Here is a 20,450-nt window from a genome sequence, read left to right as displayed (position 1 = left end):
GGAGCCCTGATTTCAGATAGGAGTTTCCATAACAGTGATGATGATGGTTTGAGAATGGCGGGGTAAAAGAGCCCCTGTAAAAGGCCCATCGAGAGTCAACTGGGCAACGCCTGATCTGTGTGAAACCAAATGGGATTATCGGCTCTTACCATTCACTAGCGGCTAGTGGTCACACTCACAACAGGCTAGGCACTTTCCACATTAAAATAATGTCCTGGAGATTACTGTTTTGTTAACTGAGGTCATATGGATCTCACAAGCCTGAGAGGAAGGAACGGGGGAGTTGCGGGGGCGGAAGGGGGCTGCTGTCACCTTGGGGGCCCCACATGTAATCTAGACGGCAACCTGCAGCTGCCTGCATCTTTCATGCGTAGATGGAGCTTGTGGATATACAACTATTCGACATTGGTGAGGCCTCATCTGGAGTACTGTGTCCAGTTTTGGGCCCCACACTTCAAGAAGGATGTGGAAAAATTGGAGAGAGTCCAGCGAAGGGCAACAAAAATGATTAGGGGACTGGAACACATGAGTTATGAGGAGAGGCTGAGGGAGCTGGGATTGTTTAGCCTGCAGAAGAGAAGAATGAGGGGGGATTTGATAGCTGCTTTCAACTACCTGAAAGGGGGTTCCAAAGAGGATGGCTCTAGACTGTTCTCAATGGTAGCAGATGACAGAACGAGGAGTAATGGTCTCAAGTTGCAGTGGGGGAGGTTTAGATTGGATATTAGGAAAAACTTTTTCACTAAGAGGGTGGTGAAACACTGGAATGCGTTACCTAGGGAGGTGGTAGAATCTCCTTCCTTAGAGGTTTTTAAGGTCAGGCTTGACAAAGCCCTGGCTGGGATGATTTAACTGGGAATTGGTCCTGCTTTGAGCAGGGGGTTGGACTAGATGACCTTCTGGGGTCCCTTCCAACCCTGATATTCTGTGATTCTATGATTCTAACCACCCGCCCGTATCAAGAGGCAGCATGGCATACAAGAGCCGCTAGTCTCTAAGTGGTGGCAGATGGAATGTTCATGCAAATTAGATGTGGCCCCCAGTCTCGTGGCATGTTGCCAGCATGGCGCCTCTCCCCTCTCCCTCCGCCCGTTTCCCCCCCCCCTCCCCCGCCAGGCTGAGCAAAATTTGGGCCCTGACATCTCGGTGACTCTGCCTGCCGCGACCAAGAGTGATTTAATGTTGTATCGTTTTAAAGTTTTCCGCCAAGCATTTCATCTGTGAGTGCCAAGCACAATCTGGCTTTCATAAGGGATGTGTTCGCCTGCCCTGCATGAGGAACGCAGTCCCTGAAAATGATAGCTCGAGGGAGGAGAGTGGAAAATTAGGCACAGCTAGGGCTGGCTGGAGTGTCTGAAGAAGGCTGCCAATGATTCGTGAGCGGCAGCCAGGCCAGTGCTGGGTATTACTGGGCAATATATTCAGCTTGTTTTTTTAAAAGGCTAGAACACTTCCAACAGCGGATCTGTCTGGTTCCTAGCAATCCAGGGAAGGAGAGTCTGTGCTCTTTGCTGAGTGCCTATGGATTCCTTTCCTGCCAGGATATTTTTTGTGTCAGGCTTTTGGGCCCCCTTTCGGCAAGGCACTTAAGCATGTGCTTAGTTTTACACATGTGGCTAACCCCATCCCTATTCACCAAAGCACCTAATCACAAGCTGAAGCCAACAGATATAAATAAGCGCTCAAAGTTAAGCAGGTGCTGAAATGCTTTGCTGCATAGGAGCCTTGGAGATTAGTAGGCTCCTCCGTGCCCGCTCCAGCAACAAACCAAGGAGGGAAAGGGAAACTAAATACATTTAATCAGAAGTGCCCCATCTGTGAAGCAGAGGTAGGGCTGCCCCCTCACTCAATGGGTGTATTGCATGTTCTGAAGAGCTCTGCAGGAATAATGGGACACCGGCAGGTCAAGGATCTCCACAGAGAGAGCTGGTGCCTCTACACTACACTCCGGCTCCTCACAGCCTCATTACAGCATGGCTCCTTCAGCCTCTGTACGGCCACACAGCGCTTGACAGTCCCTGTCCCCCAAACCTGCCCCAGAGGGGTCTAATGCCTGTGGGCTCTGCCCTTTCCCCAGTATCACCCCCTTCTGATCTGCAGGGCCCTGCGAAGTGGCTTCCTCAGGATCGGAAAATGGGGACGATGACTAGGGTTGCCAGGTGTCTGGTTTTCAACCGGAACGACTGGTCGAAAAGGGACCCTGGCGGCTCCTGTGAGCACAGCTGATCAGGCTGTTAAAAAGTCCAACTGGCAGCGCAGTGGGGCAGGCAGGCTCCCTGCCCGGCTCTGTGCGGCTCCTGGGAAGTGGCAACATGTCCCTCCATGGCCAATGGGAGCTGCAGGAGTGGCACCTGTGGGCCGGGGCAGTGCGCAGAGCCAAGTGGCTGCCCTTCCACTTAGGAGCTGGAGGGACATGTCACTACTTCCTGGGAGCCGCCTAAGGTCAGTGCTGCATGGAGCCCACACCCCGAACCCCCTCCTGTGCCCCAACCCCCTGTCCCAGCTCAGAACCCCCTCCCACACCCAAACTCTCTCCCAGAGCCTGCCCCCTCCTGCACCCCAACTCTCTGTCCCAGCCTTGAGACCCCTCCCTCACCCTGAACCCCTCATTTCTGGCCCCACCACAGAGCCCGAACCCCAAGCCCAGAGCCCATACCCCCTCCTGCACCACTACCCCAGCCCTGAGCCCCCTCCCACACTCCAAACCCCACAGCCTAGGGCCTCCTCCTGCACCCCAAGCCCCTCATCCCCGGCCCACTCCAGAGCCCATACCCTGCCCCACACCCCAAACCCCTGACCCAGTCTTGAGCCCCCTCCCTCACCCTGAACCCCTCATTCCCGACCCCACCCCAGAGCCTGAACCCCAGCCAGAGCCCTCACCCCCTCCCACACCCCAACCCCATGCCACAGCCCGGTGAAAATGAGTGAGTGAGTGAGTGTGGGGGAGAGCGAATGGGGGGAGGGGGGGATGGAGTGAGCAGGGGCGGGGCCACAGGGCAAAGGGCGGGACAAGGGTGTTCAGTTTTCTGCAATTAGAAAGTTGGCAACCCTGACAATGACACTATGTGGCCAGTGTTTCTTCCCACTGCTCCGCCCAGCTCCACCCACACTGGCCACCCTAAACATGCAGAGGTGGAGGGTATAATCGGACCAGAATTGTGGGTGGGGGAACAGGGCAAATTTTGCTCTCCTACAGGTATAAATTTGGAGTAATTTCACCTCCTGCTGAGAGTAGAATGTGGACTTATGGAGTCCTGATTGCTGGGAAAGGAAGAGGCAGTAAAAAGCCCAGTTAAAACAGAAATGCTTTTTAAGGAGAACGAAGATGTCCTGGTGGTTAATAGGATGTTTTTAGCCAGAGGCTCTGTATATACAACAGTAAATAAGCTTTTCTTTCCCATGGACTTTTGTTTGGGGTACTCTTCTTAAAAGCTCCTTCTAGCATTACATAAAGTAACAGAGTCCCTTTCTCACCCTGTGTGTCCTGAAGGAGTAGCTGCTGTCCCCAGAGAATCTCTTGAAGGTGGAGGGTTTCATTCAGGCTCTTTCTTGAGCAGCAAAATAGATTCTGGTTTAAGAACACGTTGGCCAACAGATTTTAGCTAATGTTCTTCATCACTAATGTAGATAGGGTGAAACATCATACAATATATTTGCTGGTGGTGGTCACCCCCAGGGTTTAAAGGTGCTAAAACTTGTCTACGCTAGTGTTTTTAAAAATGCACCGGTTTAAATGTCTTAGCTAACCTTTTTAGCTACACTGGACAAGGGCTCAGGTACAGAGCCACTGGAGTAACGGAGAAGAACTTGGCCCTGCGGTTTTGAACTTCACTTTCCTTTCTCCAGCTGTGTGTGGCTCATTAGGAAAAAAAGAGAAGTGCAAATACATCATTTTACTATGCCTATTTTAGGAATACATAGGACTGCGTGAATACCTGAGTCAGATCATTTTTAGCTCTCAGCGCTATTTTCAAGCTTCAGCAGTTGTGTACTCACATTGCACAATTTATATTTTCACTCAAGGGAATTACTGCTTTGTTGGCAGGTAGATTACTGTCTAGTCCTAGCATCTACCCCCAGGAAGGAAAAAGATCAAGCTGTGTTGCAGTGTTTTCAACTGAGCTGTAGAACTGAATCCATACAAATGGCTTTTTATACTTCGCTTGGGCATTGCAAAATGCAGCCTTTGGTGCCTAATGGGACATTTTCATGACGTGGTTTCATTTTAGTAACAGGGAGAGTGATGAGGTGAGTTAGCAAATCTTACACGTTGTCATCTTACTTTGGTCAGGTGTTATTTTTTCTTGCTGTGGGAGCAGGAAGAACGGTTGTGAGTTTACTGCCTCCTATTGTATAATCAGTTCACAATTTTCTGGTGTCAGGAGAACACTTGTACATTTTTTTTTCTGACAAAAACTTTTTTCCTCTCCATTGCTGCTTTCTTATGTTGGAGGCATAGGTGCAGGAACTAGTGGTGCTGGGGGGGTGCTGCTGCACCCCTTGGCTTGAAGTGGTTTCCATTGTATACAGGGTTTACAGCTTGGTTCGATGGCTCTCAGCACCCGTACTGTACAAATCGTTCCAGCACCTCTGCTTGGAGGCTTTCTAATCACATAATGCCTGAACCTTGCAATCTCTGCGGTTAATTTTAGTGGATGTATAAAAATAACTTTTTTTTTGGAGGTGGGTGTGCTTTTTTTTAGGAGCCAAAATAGAATTGGATGGCAGTTTATTTCAGAACAGCCCTACAAAGTGTTATCTAAGTAAGGACTGCTTTGAATTTTATTTTTATCTTCATGTTAAAAAAAAAACCCCAATCATCTTGTCTGAAGAGCTTCCGTGGCTTGATTTTTTAAAATGCTAAATTATAGATTCTCCGGTCTAAATTTTTAAGTGACTAATGATTTTGGTTGCCCATTTTGGGATTCCGTAAAGGAACCTGAATTTCAGAGGAAGGGCACTGAATACTTTCTGAAAACGAGGTGTCTTTAATTGGGCATTCAAAAATTAAAGCAAAAAAAAATCACTTGTTGGAATATTTTGCACTTGAAATTATGGCTCCAGTCCCCAAATTCGTTGCTTCCTATGGATGGAAATGTGAATTTTTTTAAAGCTGAAGTATCTTGGAATAAAATGTGAAGAAAAAAAAAAATTTGCTGAACAGGAAAAACAAATATGCAACAATAACACAAATATTTATCCTTGATCAGCCAGGGAAAGAACATTAGCATTAGAAATTAGAATTTGGGCTCCTTCACAGATGAAAGAATACAAATGTCTTTCAGGTTTTTTAAGGCTGTTCCCTGAAGTGTGTTTCGAGCTGTACTGAAACTGTAAATGTGATTTGTACTTTACACAAGTGGTGATCCGTCAAATAAATTAAAAAAAAAGATATTGAAAAGCCACACAATACAGTGGGCTTTGAAGATTTCAAGAAATTGGCCTTAAGATCAAAGTCTTCAGCAGAGTTAGGAAATACACCTTTTCGTGTGTGCGTGTTTGTTAAAGGGATCAAAGATCTATAGACACCCAAGACAAGACAAATATTTGATAATTGAAGGAGACAGGCTAATGTTGGCTTTGGGGCTTTTAGCAGGATGCAGGTGACAGATCCCACTCAGAGGGACCCTGGCTCAGCTGTACTCGGCTTTCCCAGGAAGGTGATTGTGCAGAACTGCCCAGGCAGGAAACAACAATCCTGCCTCAACTTTCCACCTCCCCGCCCCAAGGATTTTGGGCAGGAACCTACTTACAAAGCTGCCACCTAGAGGCGCTTTTCTGCGGTGTATATAACAGCGAGGCAGCTGGAAAGAGCACTCAGTCTCTTGAAAACGGCTCTGCGATCAGGGTCTGAAGGCAGGAGGAGGAGGAGGGGAGAAGCCCGGCCGGTAGGTAAGGAAACGAGCTCTGCTCAGCGCTGTAGGGCAGGGCGAGAGAAAGGGAGAGCGTGGGAATGCGAAGCAGGCTGGGCTCCTGGGGCCCAACGCGTGCTTGCTCCTGGGGGGGAATTCACCGAGGCTGGGAAAGGTGGGGGCATTAGAGAGCTGCCTTGAAATGAGCATTAAACTGCAAACGCGGGCTGCTTTCGCTCGGTGGGGCTGGGGGGGTTGCCCGCCCCCGGGCGGAAGGCAAACCCAGTGGCCCGGGGCAGAGATCCTCCCAAGTGGCTTTGTTTTGCATTCGAGATTAGTCAGCGTGGATCTTGTATTGGAGAGAGTGACCTCTTACTCCAGTGCCGACTCCCCTCCTCGGGCTCTGACCTCCAGACCTAACCCCGCGGCTGGGGCCGAGTCTCGGGACGCGGACAGAGACAGCGCCCCCCCGGGCCACCGACATGCCTGGGTCGTTTGGGGGAGGAGAGCAGCGTGAGCGAGCAAGTTCCCGAGACTTGCTAGGAAAACCTGCCGCGAGTGGGAGCCGCGATTCTTTCCCCCGGGACTGGCTCGGGCTGGATCGAAATGCGCAACGTGCGTATTGCGGCCGCGGTCGTTAGCAGGCGTATTGGTGGGTAACTAACTGATGACACCCTCTGACCTCCCCTACAATCCCGGGCGGCTCAGCTCCGGGAGCTGCAGATCTCCAGGTTACCTAGAGTCCTGTTTCTGGAGGCCACCAGGGCGCCTCCGATTCGATCTGTTTGTCTCTCACTCTTACCTGACCTCTCCTTGGAGGCGAGAAAACGGAAGGGGAGCGCAGATGCCTTGACCGCAAACGCCCCTGTTTTAGTAAGCGAAGCCTTTGAGCGGGGCGAGGAGAGTTTGTTGAACCGTCGGCATGGGCTGTAGTCGGGCAGAGCCCCTTAAAGGAAGCCTGGGATGGGTGCGCAATAAACGGGAACTTCTGGGGGGTAATGAGGCGCTGTAAAGTTATTCCAGCCCGTTGTTAAAAGCAGTATAATGAGGTTTAAAAATGGGAGAGTGCCTCATTAAAGGGTTTATGGAGGCATTTGGTGACATTCCCCAAAGCTTGCATTCTGCCAAGATCGAAGGGCCGCGGTGGTAACTTTTTTGTTCTTTCTCTGACGCAGATGTTGCCTTTGTGTCTGTGCCTTTCTGAAGGCAAAACGTGGAGCTGAAGGAAGGGTGCATTGCATTTTATTTGCATGCCTAGCAAAGAAAGCACAGCCTGGCTGGAGTCTCTTCGCAACTTTTCACCAGCAGGGGGCCCGATTCACCTCCTGTTGAAGTTCGAGTGGGCAAAACTTCCACTGATCTGAATGGGAGCAGGATCGGGCCCGTAAGAGGGAACATATATATATATATATATATATTTTTTGCAATTCATCCTTCGCCTTAGGAATGTTTCCAGGGAAAGTCATTGCCCGGGCTTCTAAATCAGGGTTAGCTCTTCTCTTCCCATTTTTGGGGTGAAATGTTTGAGGAATAAATACATCAGATATTGGATGCAAAAATGTAAAATGATGTTGCAAACCTCACCTATTCCTCCCATCCTGGGTGTGCGTGGGAGTCCCCCCCCCATACCCCTAAAAAAAATCCTGTGGAATAAAAAGCATTCCCCCCGCCAGACTGATCTTACCCAAAGATATATGATGTTCTGTGAAATAATTCACACGATACAGAGAGAACGGCCCGAGTTAGCAGCAATCCTCAGAGGATCTATAAATATCTCCTAACGGGGGCCCATCAACTTTCTGGATTTGAAATGCCTTTAAATTCTGAACAGTAGCTTTTTGTGAGACTGTTTCAGGCATAAAGTCAAACTGTTTTCATCCATCGAGAGAATGTGGGAGCTGCTTGAGTGTAACACAAGTGGAAGAGAACGCAGGCTATCAGGGTAGGCAAAATGAGCAGCATAACTGTATCTAAGATGCTTATTTGTGCTCCAGCATCTCTCTCAAAACTATTATGCATAGCCACTGTCCATGCTTGTCTGAGAGGGACTTTAAAGGCCAGGCGTATTGATGGTGCAATGCAAACATTTGGCAGAAGAAGAAACTCCCTCTCCCTGGGTTTGAAGAGGTGGTGGTTTGCAACAATATCTTCCTGCCCCTGTTAACTCTGCGGCCAGCTCTGCTTTCAGTTCTACTCTGGGTTTCCCTCAGTGTACCTCCAGGGAAGTTAATGGGTCTCCTGTGGATTTCCACTGGTGTGACTGGGAACAGCTTGATTGTTTGGTAAGCGTTGGCAGCATGCTTTGCACTTCCCAAGAGAGGGTGCCTGCACTAAGAGTTCACAGGTGAAGGGCTTGACCCTGCAAACACCTACCGCTGAATAAAGTGCTGGCCTCAGACTCCGTAAGTGTTCCTAGGATCAGGCCCTAAACACCAAACCAGAAAAGACCCTGGGAAGACACAAGAAGGATTAACATAATTCTATTACATGCATACAGTAATGGCTGAGGGTTTTCAACACCACTGGAACTCACTCACCAAATAACATCTCATGATAGATTACCCCTATCAAGTGGGACAGCAACAAGTACTTACCTTGTCTAAATGCTTTTCGTAGCAGATAGTTTTTTATCAGCTCAAAGAAAGAGAGAGGAAAGAATGGGCGGGGCTAGGGAGTGGAGTGTAAAGCTGTCTGGAATTGGTTGGTTGAGACCCAGATAGTAGGAATGATTGCAGAATTGCAAACCAGAGTTAGCTTGGAGAAACCTCAGAACAACTCTTTGTTAGGGCTCCAGTGTATAGTGATGGGTCGGGTAGCTACTCTTCTCCTGTACTGATCTCTCTAATTTAAAACAGATTGTTCCTTTAAATGCAAGGTTACATCTGTTATCAGCCTTCCATGCTAAACCACCATCATGTCTAAAAAGCGAGCTGAACACGGAAAGAGCCAAATTGCTTTAGGCAGCCACACTGAGGGGACTGATAGGCTTTTTTCCACCCCCGAAACTAACCTGGGTGGGAATCTGAGCTCTTGTTACACAGCCAATCCCAGACTACAGACAGACTGGCCTTTGCATGCTGTAATCTCTGAATGAATATAGCTGTCAGGATTTCAATTCCAGCAGCTCCTCCCTGGCTGGGGATTTGAGCACAATGGACCATATCAGCTTTCTGGATGGAGTTCTTTTATCACTGACTGGGTGTGTGGGTTTATATAGAATCACACATGGAGGTACTCACACACACAGAGTAAAGGGATAGTGGCCTGCTAAGATTCACCAGGTGTACAGGATGGCCCTAATTTGCATGCAGCAAGATCACAAGAGTCCTTATTTAATGAGTGGTCAAGATTGCATTGTTTTTGGCTTAGCTGGCTCACCAGACCAGACAGCCTTGCTATTCTAGGCTCAGTGCTGGCAGGTGGCCAGAGTCCTCAGGTCAGTTTAAGCTCTCTGCTTTCAAGGGATATTATGCTCCCATTTTTTGCATACATTTCACCAGGGAATAGTTACACAGTATGTTTTCTGTGACCCTGATGACCTAACACCATGCATTGCCTTGGTTTGTCTTAGATTACATTTGCTTACAAGTAACCTTAGAGGATTCCTAATGGTATGAGGATGATGTCTTCACCTTGATAGTTAACTTGGATCAGTGTCTTTGTTTGTGAAGTCAACAGTTCATTCAACTATTAATATATCTCCCTAGATCAGGTGATGCCCTTCCAGTTTGCAATTAGCATCCAAAGGAGAGGGGCTAGTGTTACAAAAGGGGTAAATGTGACCCAAAGGGAAATACTTTTGAAATGCGGCAGTATTGTCAGTCCCCACTCTTCCAAAATCACAAGTCAGACCCCCCTTTGAATCACATGATTGGCTTAACAATCATGAGATTTTTTTTAAAAAATATCAGGGTGCGGTTTGCTTCCTGGGTTTTGAGGTGCTAGAGCATACAGGGGTCACATTTTCAAACTCTTCTGCACAACCATGAGGCCTTGAAGTGTTTTATTAAAAAATGAAAGTGGAGAGTCTCCTATAATCCTGCTGGCAACTGCAACTTTAACATTTTGACTTGGAACGGCAGATCGCTGAAAATAAACTGCTTTTTTATTTATAGCCCTCTCCCTGAGATGTCCCTGGCTAAGATATGGTTGGTGCTTTATTTCTTGAGCAATCTTAACGCCATTCACAGCCCTCGTGCTGACGACAAGATAGCCTCTCTATAGTACGTTTTATATGCTGATTTTTCCACATGGGACACACTGGAGCATGTGCCTTTAAGCCAGTGTTGTCTTAACTGAGCCTTCTAGTCTCCTCAGACCAAATACATTGCTGTTGTAACTCCCCTGATCTTGATAGCATAACACCAGAGAGGGATTTGGCCCATCTTTGGCAGATGGCTCATAAGCACACAGCACGCAGGTGGATAGTTTTGGCAGATGTGGATGAGAAATCCTCAGCAAAATCTCAGAGGCAGATGGGCTCAGAATGATTGATTTATTCGAGCAGAGACTGGCCTCTCCTGAGATGCCATAACAGCAAAGTGCAGGGAAGCCTGTCTTGTGCCCTCTGACTTACACGTCAGAATAAATCAAGAGGTCAGCATGAGCCTTCTCCCTGTGCTTTGCTCCAGTAACAGCAGTTATTACAAAACTCTGGTGGCCTGTTCTGAGAATTGCTGAGCAGCTGGAAGTCCAGCTGAAGTCAGCAGAAGCTACGGTTGCTCAGCACCTGGGAAAACTCGAACCCAATGTCTCCTGTCTATGGTACTTATCTGGCCTCCATCACAACACCTCGGTCTTTAATGCATTTATCCTCAGAGCACCGCTATGAGGCAGGGCAGGCCTATTCTCCCCATTGTACAGATGGGGGAACTGAGGCCCAGAGAGACTTGCCCAAGACACACCGGAAGGCTGGGGCAGGGGATTGAACCCAGGCTAGTGCCTAACCACTGGACTATCCTTCCCCATGAAGGAGAAGGAAGAATATTGAACGGATCGTCTTCAATCCATTCTTGCTCTGTGACGAGTTTAATTCTCTTTGTGTGAAATGAGACATGTTCTGCCTTTAGAGTGAATGGGACTTGGGCCAGATCCTCAGAGGGTTTAAATTGATGTCTCTCTATTGACTTCTGGGGTGGATCTGGCTCACTGTGTTTTGCAAGCTTCTCTGTTTGTTGTGGCTGTTACGCTACAGGAATCAAATAACGCTTGTGGGAGCTAATGCCTTTGAAGTGGGAAGTAAACCTGAGTCGCCCTCCCCCCCCCCCCGTGCCGGTCTAACTCTTTCATAGATTCATAGATATTTAGGTCAGAAGGGACCATTATGATCATCTAGTCTGACCTCCTGCACAATGCAGGCCACAGAACTTCACCCACCACTCCAAAAAAAGACCTCACACCTATATCTGTGCTATTGAAGTCCTCAAATTGTAGTTTGAAGACCTCAAGGAGCAGAGAATCCTCCAGCAAGTGACCCATGCCCCATGCTACAGAGGAAGGCGAAAAACCTCCAGGGCCTTCCAATCTGCCCTGGAGGAAAATTCCTTCCCGACCCCAAATATGGCGATCAGCTAAACCCTGAGCATATGGGCAAGATTCATCAGCCAGATACTACAGAAAATTCTTTCCCGGGTAACTTGGATCTTACCCCATCTAAAAACCCATCACAGGCCATTGGGCCTATTTACCATGAATATTTAATTACCAAAACCATGTTATCCCATCATACCATCTCCTCCATAAACTTATCGAGTTTAATCTTAAAGCAAGATAGATCTTTTGCCCCCACTACTTCCCTCGGAAGGCTATTCCAAAACTTCACTCCTCTGATGGTTAGAAACCTTCGTCTAATTTCTAATCTAAATTTCCTAGTGGCCAGTTTATATCCATTTGTTCTTGTGTCCACATTGGTACTGAGTTTAAATAATTCCTCTCCCTCTCTGGTATTTATCCCTCTGATATATTTATAGAGAGCAATCATATCTCCCCTCAACCTTCTTTTAGTTAGGCTAAACAAGCCAAGCTCCCTGAGTCTCCTTTCATAAGACAAGTTTTCCATTCCTCGGATCATCCTAGTAGCCCTTCTCTGTACCTGTTCCAGTTTGAATTCATCCTTCTTAAACATGGGAGACCAGAACTGCACACAGTATTCCAGGTGAGGTCTCACCAGTGCCTTATATAACGGTACTAAAACCTCCTTATCCCTACTGGAAATACCTCTCCTGATGCATCCCAAGACGACATTAGCTTTTTTCACAGCCATATCACATTGGCAGCTCATAGTCAACCTATGATCAACCAATACTCCAAGGTCCTTTTCCTCCTCCGTTACTTCTAGTTGATGCGTCCCTAGCTTATAACTAAAATTCTTGTTATTAATCCCTAAATGCATGACCTTACACTTCTCACTATTAAATTTCATCCTATTCCTATTACTCCAGTTTACAAGGTCATCCAGATCCTCCTGTAGGGTATCCCTGTCCTTCTCTAAATTAGCAATACCTCCCAGCTTTGTATCATCTGCAAACTTTATTAGCACACTCCCACTTTTTGTGCCCAGGTCAGTAATAAAAAGATTAAATAAGATTGGTCCCAAAACTGATCCTTGAGGAACTCCACTGGTAACCTCCCTCCAACTTGACAGTTCACCTTTCAGTAGGACCCGTTGTAGTCTCCCCTTTAACCAATTCCCTATCCACCTTTCAATTTTCCTATTGATGCCCATCTTATCCAATTTAACTAATAATTCCCCATGTGGCACAGTATCAAACGCCTTACTAAAATCTAAATAAATTAGATCCACTGCGTTTCCTTTATCTAAAAAATCTGTTACTCTCTCAAAGAAGGAAATCAGGTTGGTTTGGCACGATCTACCTTTTGTAAAACCATGTTGTATTTTGTCCCATTTACCATTGACTTCAATGTCCTTAACTACCTTCTCCTTCAAAATTTTTTCCAAGACCTTGCATACTACAGATGTCAAACTAACAGGCCTATAATTACTTGGATCACTTTTTTTCCCTTTCTTAAAAATAGGAACTATGTTAGCAATTCTCCAATCATATGGTACAACCCCTGAATTTACAGATTCATTAAAAATTCTTGCTAATGGGCTTGCAATTTCTTGTGCCAATTCTTTTAATATTCTTGGATGAAGATTATCTGGGCCCCCCGATTTAGCCCCATTAAGCTGTTTGAGTTTCGCTTCTACCTCAGATATGGTGATGTCTACCTCCATATCCTCATTCCCATTTATCATGCTACCATTATCCCTAAGATCCTCTTTAGTCTTATTAAAGACTGAGGCAAAGTATTTGTTTAGATATTGGGCCATGCCTAGATTATCCTTGACCTCCACTCCATCCTCAGTTTTTAGCGGTCCCACTTCTTCTTTCTTTGTTTTCTTCCTATTTATATGACTATAGAACCTTTTACTATTGGTTTTAATTCCCTTTGCAAGGTCCAACTCTACTTGACTTTTAGCCTGTCTCGCTTTATCCCTACATATTCTGACCTCAATAAGGTAGCTTTCCTTACTGATCCCTCCCTTCTTCCACTCCCTATATGCTTTCTGCTTTTTCTTAATTACCTCTCTAAGATGCTTGCTCATCCAGCTTGGTCTACAACTCCTGCCTATGAATTTTTTCCCCTTTCTTGGGATGCAGGCTTCCGATAGCTTCTGCAGCTTTAATTTAAAATAATCCCAGGCCTCCTCTACCTTTAAACCCATAAATTCTTCAGTCCAATCCACTTCCCTAACTAATTTCCTTAATTTTTGAAAGTCAGCCCTTTTGAAATCAAAAACCCTAGTTGCAGATTTATTTTTGTTAATCCTTCCATTCAGTTTGAACTGAATTAGCTCATGATCACTTGAGCCAAGATTATCCCCTACAACCATTTCCTCTATGAGATCCTCATTACTCACCAAGACCAAATCTAAAATGGCATCCCCTCTAGTCGGTTCAGCAACTACTTGTTGAAGGAATCCATCAGCTATCGCATCTAGGAAAATCTGAGCCCTATTATTATTACTAGCACTCATCCTCCAGTCTATATCTGGGAAGTTAAAGTCTCCCATGATCACACAGTTTCCATTAGTATTTACTTTATTAAAAACATTAAAAAGGGCTCTATCCATATCCAAATTAGATCCCGGCCGTCTATAGCACACCCCAAGCACTATCCCAGGGGAGGCTCTAATAGCTTTCTTCCCCAATTTAATTATTGCCCAGACAGACTCAGTCATATCCATTTCATCGCTTCTTATTTCTTTACATTCTATCTCATCATTGATATACAGTGCTACTCCACCACCTTTACCTTTATTTCGATCTTTCCTAAACAGCACATACCCTTCAATACCTGTAGCCCAGTCATGACTACTATTCCACCAGGTCTCTGTTATACCTATAATATCTGGTTTCACTTCCTGCACCAGTAACTCTAGTTCCTCCATTTTGTTACCTAGGCTCCTTGCATTAGTGTACAAACATCTTAATTTTTGCTGTTTGGCCTCACTCACATTCTGTACCCTATTAGGCACGGTTATTTTACTACCAGTATAACCTATTAGACTTGTATCTACACTGCCCTTCCTCCTACCTACAGCTGTATCCACTCTTACTTCATTTTCTTTCCACTCTATGCTAAATTCTGGCGTGGAGATTACCTGGACATCTCCCAACCATCTCCCCCAAATTCCTAGTTTAAAGCTCTCTTAATCAGTTGTGCATCTTGCACATCTTGCCTTTGCATCCTATACAGTGCCTGTAGCCGTGCTCCCAGGATACCTGAACACGCTGATTTCCACAGCGGACTGGCTTTTCCTTTTGCTATAGATCATTATGAGTCTGGAAGATGAAATCCTCATCATTGCGTAGGTCAGATGAGATTTCTCTCTGCGCTTGTATTTAAACGCTACTGCTTGGCACATGCCCAGAACTGAATGGAAACCAGCAAGGAATACAGCTCTTCAAATAAGATCCTGGCCTCTATGATTAGCCACAAAGAGCAGTTCCTCCAGTACGGGGCATGAGCTGAAGCAGCTTCGTTTTACTGAAGCGAGGCTGTCCTTATTAAAACAACTGGTTACTCTTTTATTTAACGATGCCCATTTTGCTCCCAAAGCTCTGACTTCAGACTGTCAATGGGCTAAAAGGATGATGGTCCACGTGCACTTAAAGTGAGGATCCAAACCATGTCCCAGGACAGTCTGTTCACTCTTTACAGAGGGGTCTGATCTCTCCCGTTATTATCACCACTAAGTGTCCAGCCAAGGAACAGTGGACCCGTTAATACTCGTCTGTTATTGTTTCCCCTTATCTCCCCTCTCTCTTCCTCAGCTTGTATCAACAGCAGCACCTGCTGTTGGGCTTGCCCAGCACTAATCATGTAAATTGGAGCATGCCACTTGAACCACGCTGTGTACGCAAGCAACTACCTCCCTGCAAGGCCAGGCTCGCCTCATGCACTCCTTGCCATTTCAGTTCCCAGCAGAGTAGTGCTTTGAGCAGCCTAACGTTATGTCACGTGGCGCTGATTTTCCTTGTTCGTTCTTGCAAAGTAGCAGGCCCCACAAACCCTGCTGAAGTGTCCTGTGTATCCGAAAGATTCTTTAACGAGGAGAGAGGGAGAGCGGGACTGTGCACAAATGCAGACTGCCATGTAAATGCTTTCTTTGGCGTGGCAGCGTAACAGTTTGTTAAATCAAATTAATATTGTCCCAAAGGCAGCAGCAGAAAGCAGAAGGAGTGGGTCATAGCTACACCCTTTTCCTTTTAATGGGAGAGGCTACGTATGTGTAAAAAATAAAAATAAATAAACCCTTGTGCCTGGCAACCATCCAAGATGTCTACATTTCAGAAAACAGTTCTATCCTAAGGGGGAGAAGAGGAAAGGGAACCATAAAAAAAGCCATGAAGTGAGGCAGAGATTGAGGAATTTCTTGTCCAGTTGACCCCTTGTGTACCATCCCTCCAGGCCTGCCCAGGAGGCCTGCTTGTAAAGCCTGGCCCAGTGGGCAGAGTGAGACAAGAGAAGAGCTCCATGCTAAGGTGAAGGGACCAGGAGAATAACACTCTTTTCCGCAAAGCCTGGGCCAGAGTGTGGGAGTGAATTACTGCCCCGCCCTGGAGGGGAAGCATTGCATGCCCTCCCTCCACTGACTCCAGTTCACTAGGAGGGAGTTTGTACCATTTGTATGGCATCCGGTGGGTTGTACCATTTTCCTCTTCTCAGGCTGGTATGTAGCATCCCTATGGCTTGAGGAAGGGTCTGTTCCCTTGGGACAGCACAGCGCTGTGATTTCAGAGCACGCTCAGCTGAGTCACACCGGTTTATAAAGTGGAGGTAACTCCACTGAAACCAGTGGGCCTGATTCTCTGCTGCCCTGCTGCTTGTGTTGTCATTTATCCCAGTGCTAAGAGTGTATATGATGCGCCCAAACTGGGACTCCGTGCTCCCTCTCACCAGTGTTAGGGTTTCAGGCTCATTTTGCACTATAACTGCAGGCCATGGGGAGTCAGGTCCAGTGGTGTTACACTGGGGTGAAACCAGAATGAGTGAGAGGAGAATTGGGTCCCGATTGCCCTTAACCCCTCACTCCTTCTGGCTGATCCCAGGCACAGCTGCTGTTCCTGGTCTTGCTTCATACTTGTGGCAACTAACCAGAATGGTTTCATTTTAAAAGCCCCAAATAAAACCTGGAGCTCAGAGCAAGAATCTATAATCACTTTGAAGAGCTCCAAATTCTACCCACATAAGCCTTTGCTTCCAAGGAATTTGTCCTCAAGCCTTCTGCTGCTGTTACTGCATATTCACAAAGGTGGATGAGGGCTAGTATATCCAGTAAAGACCTGGGACATCTCATTAAATCCCTATTCACTTCTCCTTGTGGTGACCCTTCCCTACTCATTTCCTGGCGGCACATTGATACAGTTCCTCGATGGTGAGATACGGCTTCAGCAGCCTCCCAAAGGTCTTGTCTATACTTGGAATTAGCCCCGATTTCGGCCATTGGTATTGCGCACCAGTGTGACCCCCTAGTGGAGAACAGGGAAACTACAGGTGGATTTAGTCCTTGAAACAGAATTAGGTGTACAGGTGCAAATCATGTCTACACTAAGGGTTTGTATTGGTGCAACAAAATACAAAAACAAAAAACAAAACAAACACAAAAACAAAAAACATTGGTGCCTGGCTGAAACTGGGGCTACATCTAAGTGTAGTGTAGGTGTTACACACTGATCTGCGTTTTACATGTCTCTCTCTGCCTGATCCACAAGGGATGTGAGACTGTTACAGCCCCCACCTACTGTGCCTGGTCTTTTAGCGCATGCTGTAGATACTCATACTTTTATTTCCTGAGATCCCTGGTTCAGTCCCTGATATTGTCAGCCACGTTGGCAGCCCTCACAAAGACAAGGTCTTAGAAAGGCTGACTTGCTGCTGTGGGTGGTATGGTACCGTCCACAGGGTGGTGGTGGCTGTTCGCCACTCCCAATGGGTAGCAGTAACTGCCACAATGGGTCCTGGATTTTGTGGGAAGCTGTAACATTCTGTTGGTTCCATCCTTCTGCTGGCAATACACGTAACAAGTAGCTCACCTCTTTATCTCCTCTCTGCAGACGGAGGAACTGTTGAAGCAAAAATAATAATAAAACACATATATAGAAAGTGTGTGTTGCTGAGAGAGAGGCTGAGCTTCAGCAGCTGGGGTGAGGGCATATTCTTAAATCCAAGCTCTCTTCTAAGAAAGAAAAATGAGTCTTGCTGCTCTCAGTTACACAGCAGCCAGGCTCCAATTCTCTCACTGCGACATCATAATTGTTAAACACAGAGGGATGCTTCATTAGATGTAATTGAGAGGGTGGGGAGCAAGAGCCTGGATTGAAATTGGGAGGAGAGTACAAAGGTCTTAGGTCTACACTTCTGTTTAATGCATCTGGAGCTGTACTTGATGTGATGCTTAACAGAACCTGTGGTAACTGTTTTACAGTACTCTCAGCCAGATCAATTCTACTATGCTTGAGGGAGTGCAGATAAAATGGCTTAAAGATTTCCCTGCTAAAAGCGATAGCATCGTCTTTTCTGTTGCAGAAGACAGATTCAGTTGCGTGACATTTATTTGGCCATGGTGTACTTTGTGGATTTCACACCCAGGGACTACAGCCAACCTGATGATGTCATACACAGACTAATAAAAAAGCACACAAAAAGCCAATGTTGTTTCTCTTTTGCAGACCACATGAGTTTTGTTTTGTGTTCCTCAGTCCCAGCTTTCTCTTTAACTGAAAGTACTTTATGAGGATATGACACAATTTAAACAAAGCACCCAATAGACAAAATGTTCGCAGAGGGATAGCACAAGTGTTTTGATACAAGGATGGTAGCAGAGAACTCTAACCCTTGCTAACCAAGATATTTTCTTATTCTTATATTGGTTTTAGGTTATTTGGATTCCGAATTGACTGGCCATGAGTGCAATTGACTTGACTTCCATCCTTGATCTTCTGGACGTGGGAAATTTCTCTGATAGCAACTGGACGTGCAACAATGGAGACTGCATCATTGTCGATACACTCTCGTGCCCTAGCACACTTAATAAAAGTGTCTTATTGTACACCCTCTCTATCTTCTACATCTTTATCTTTGTGATAGGGCTGGTGGCCAACTCAGTGGTGGTCTGGGTCAATCTCCAGGCCAAAGCAACTGGTTATGAAACCCACCTCTACATCTTCAATCTAGCCATCGCCGACTTGTGCGTTGTCATCACCCTTCCAGTCTGGGTGGTCTCCCTTGTCCAGCATAACCAATGGCACATGGGAGAAATCACATGCAAGATCACTCACCTCATATTTTCCATCAACTTGTATGGGAGCATCTTCTTCTTGGCATGTATGAGTGTGGACCGCTACCTCTCGGTTGCCTACTTAACCAACTCCAGTAACCGCAAGAAGAAGATCATCCGACGCTTTATCTGCATCTTTGTGTGGCTTCTTGCCTTCTCTGTCTCTCTCCCAGACACCTATTACCTGAAGACTGTCTCTTCAAACAATGAAACTTACTGCCGCCCTCTCTATCCAGAGGAGAGCTTCAAAGAGTGGCTGGTTGGCATGGAGCTCATCTCTGTTGTGTTGGGCTTTGCCATTCCTTTTCCCATCATTGCTCTTTTTTATTTTCTCCTTGCAAGGTCCATCTCTGCCTCCAGTGACCAAGAAAGGAAGAGCAATGGGAAGATCATTTTCTCTTACGTTGTTGTGTTCCTTGTCTGCTGGCTGCCCTACCATGCGGTCGTCCTGCTCGACATCTTCTCGGTCCTTCATTTTATACCCTTCAGTTGTCAAATGGAGAACTTTCTGTATGCGGCTCTTCACGTCACCCAATGTTTCTCCCTCATCCATTGCTGCGTCAACCCCATGCTCTACAGCTTCATCAACCGAAATTACAGATACGAGCTCATGAAAGCCTTTATTTTCAAGTACTCAGCCAAAACAGGCCTCACCAAACTTATTGATGCTTCTAGAGTATCGGAAGCTGAGTACTCTGCTCTGGAGCAAAATGCCAAATGATCGCCACTCCATAAGGACTCGTCTTGGACCTTTTCATACTTGTCTCTGATGGGGCATGAATTCACAGCTTGGAAGAGAAATAAAGAACCATAATGTAAATTTAGAGTTTTTGAGCAAACCAAAATCATGCATTATTTTAATGTGTTTTGTTTTATCTACTGCTAGCTAATCCAGCCTTTCTGGACCGAGACCACGGTGCAAATTCTATGCAAATGGGTGAGAATTTGTAGTAAACAAAGCCATTGTGTACCACAGGTATCACGTGTCTTCAGGATAGGCTTTTTTTTCCATGTGTAAAGGAGACCCTCTCTTGGTTTCATTGTATATGTGTTATATAGATATAGATATATATAGTGCGTTGTATTTAAAAACCCAAGACTTTATTTTCTGGCTGTTGGTGTACCTTATACAAATGTATTTGAAAGTTTAAATATATTTTTATCATGTATTTGAAGTATATTGCTGATAATTGTAGTCTGAATGTTAGTCCAATTATAGTCAAAATGAATGACAAAGGATGACTTTAATAGCTATATGGAGATTATGTATTATGTGTGTGTTTGTCTACTTTGGCTGGCACACTTTATTTACAATAGCTTTGTTGTGGTTTATACCTATATGTATGGAAATAAGCTGTATGTACAGTACTGCGATATAGTTTGACATATTAAAATTAACAGTAACGTAAGAGGTTAACTCCCACTTCCATGTTTCACCAAGCAGTATCCTTATGCACAAAATGAATGACCTTATTTCCAAGAGTCCTCTCTATTTGTAAGTTATTTTTTTAAAAAATAAAGATCTGGAAAAATACACAACAGTGGTTTAACTTATTTTTTTTTAAACTAACCCTTTTACTTTCTTTGATGCAAGAGCAGACCTAACACGTACACGTGTACGTGTGTGTGTGTGTGAATGGCAGACAGAAACAATTTAAAGAGGAAAGTCAAATAGGATTTGCTAATGGTAAAGCTAAGGGGGAAAAGCAGTGGTGTGGATGGGAGTAGGCTTTTGAACAATCAGTCTATTT

General features: G+C 45.8%; 1 protein-coding gene across 13 annotated transcripts; it reads left to right on the top strand.

The window, feature by feature from the left end:
- Nucleotides 1-5,726: 5,726 nt before the first annotated feature.
- ACKR3 (atypical chemokine receptor 3) lies at nucleotides 5,727-20,238 on the top strand. Of its 13 annotated transcripts, none has more exons than XM_073306788.2 (4): nucleotides 5,787-5,888; nucleotides 14,616-14,731; nucleotides 15,418-15,515; nucleotides 18,299-20,238. In XM_073306788.2, the coding sequence occupies exon 4, from the start codon at nucleotides 18,326-18,328 to the stop codon at nucleotides 19,418-19,420; it is 1,095 nt and encodes a 364-aa protein (XP_073162889.2). In that variant the 5' UTR covers nucleotides 5,787-5,888; nucleotides 14,616-14,731; nucleotides 15,418-15,515; nucleotides 18,299-18,325; the 3' UTR covers nucleotides 19,421-20,238. The 13 variants fall into 13 exon arrangements, 12 of the variants coding, with proteins under 12 accessions (XP_073162890.2, XP_073162889.2, XP_073162887.2 ...); XM_073306786.2 differs by having other exon boundaries at nucleotides 5,787-5,892; XM_073306783.2 differs by lacking the exon at nucleotides 5,787-5,888 and adding an exon at nucleotides 6,487-6,504.
- The last annotated feature ends 212 nt before the right edge of the window (nucleotides 20,239-20,450 follow it).

This window comes from Lepidochelys kempii, chromosome 11 (genome assembly GCF_965140285.1).
Source record: "Lepidochelys kempii isolate rLepKem1 chromosome 11, rLepKem1.hap1, whole genome shotgun sequence".
In the NCBI taxonomy this organism is placed as follows: Eukaryota; Metazoa; Chordata; order Testudines; family Cheloniidae; genus Lepidochelys; species Lepidochelys kempii.
Note: the sequence above shows the minus strand (reverse complement) of the source record. Positions and strands in the feature narration are given on the sequence as shown.

Excerpts from the sequence above, each read along its gene's own strand:
- ACKR3 (XM_073306789.2), top strand. The coding sequence starts at position 18,326 with ATGAGTGCAATTGACTTGACTTCCATCCTTGATCTTCTGGACGTGGGA.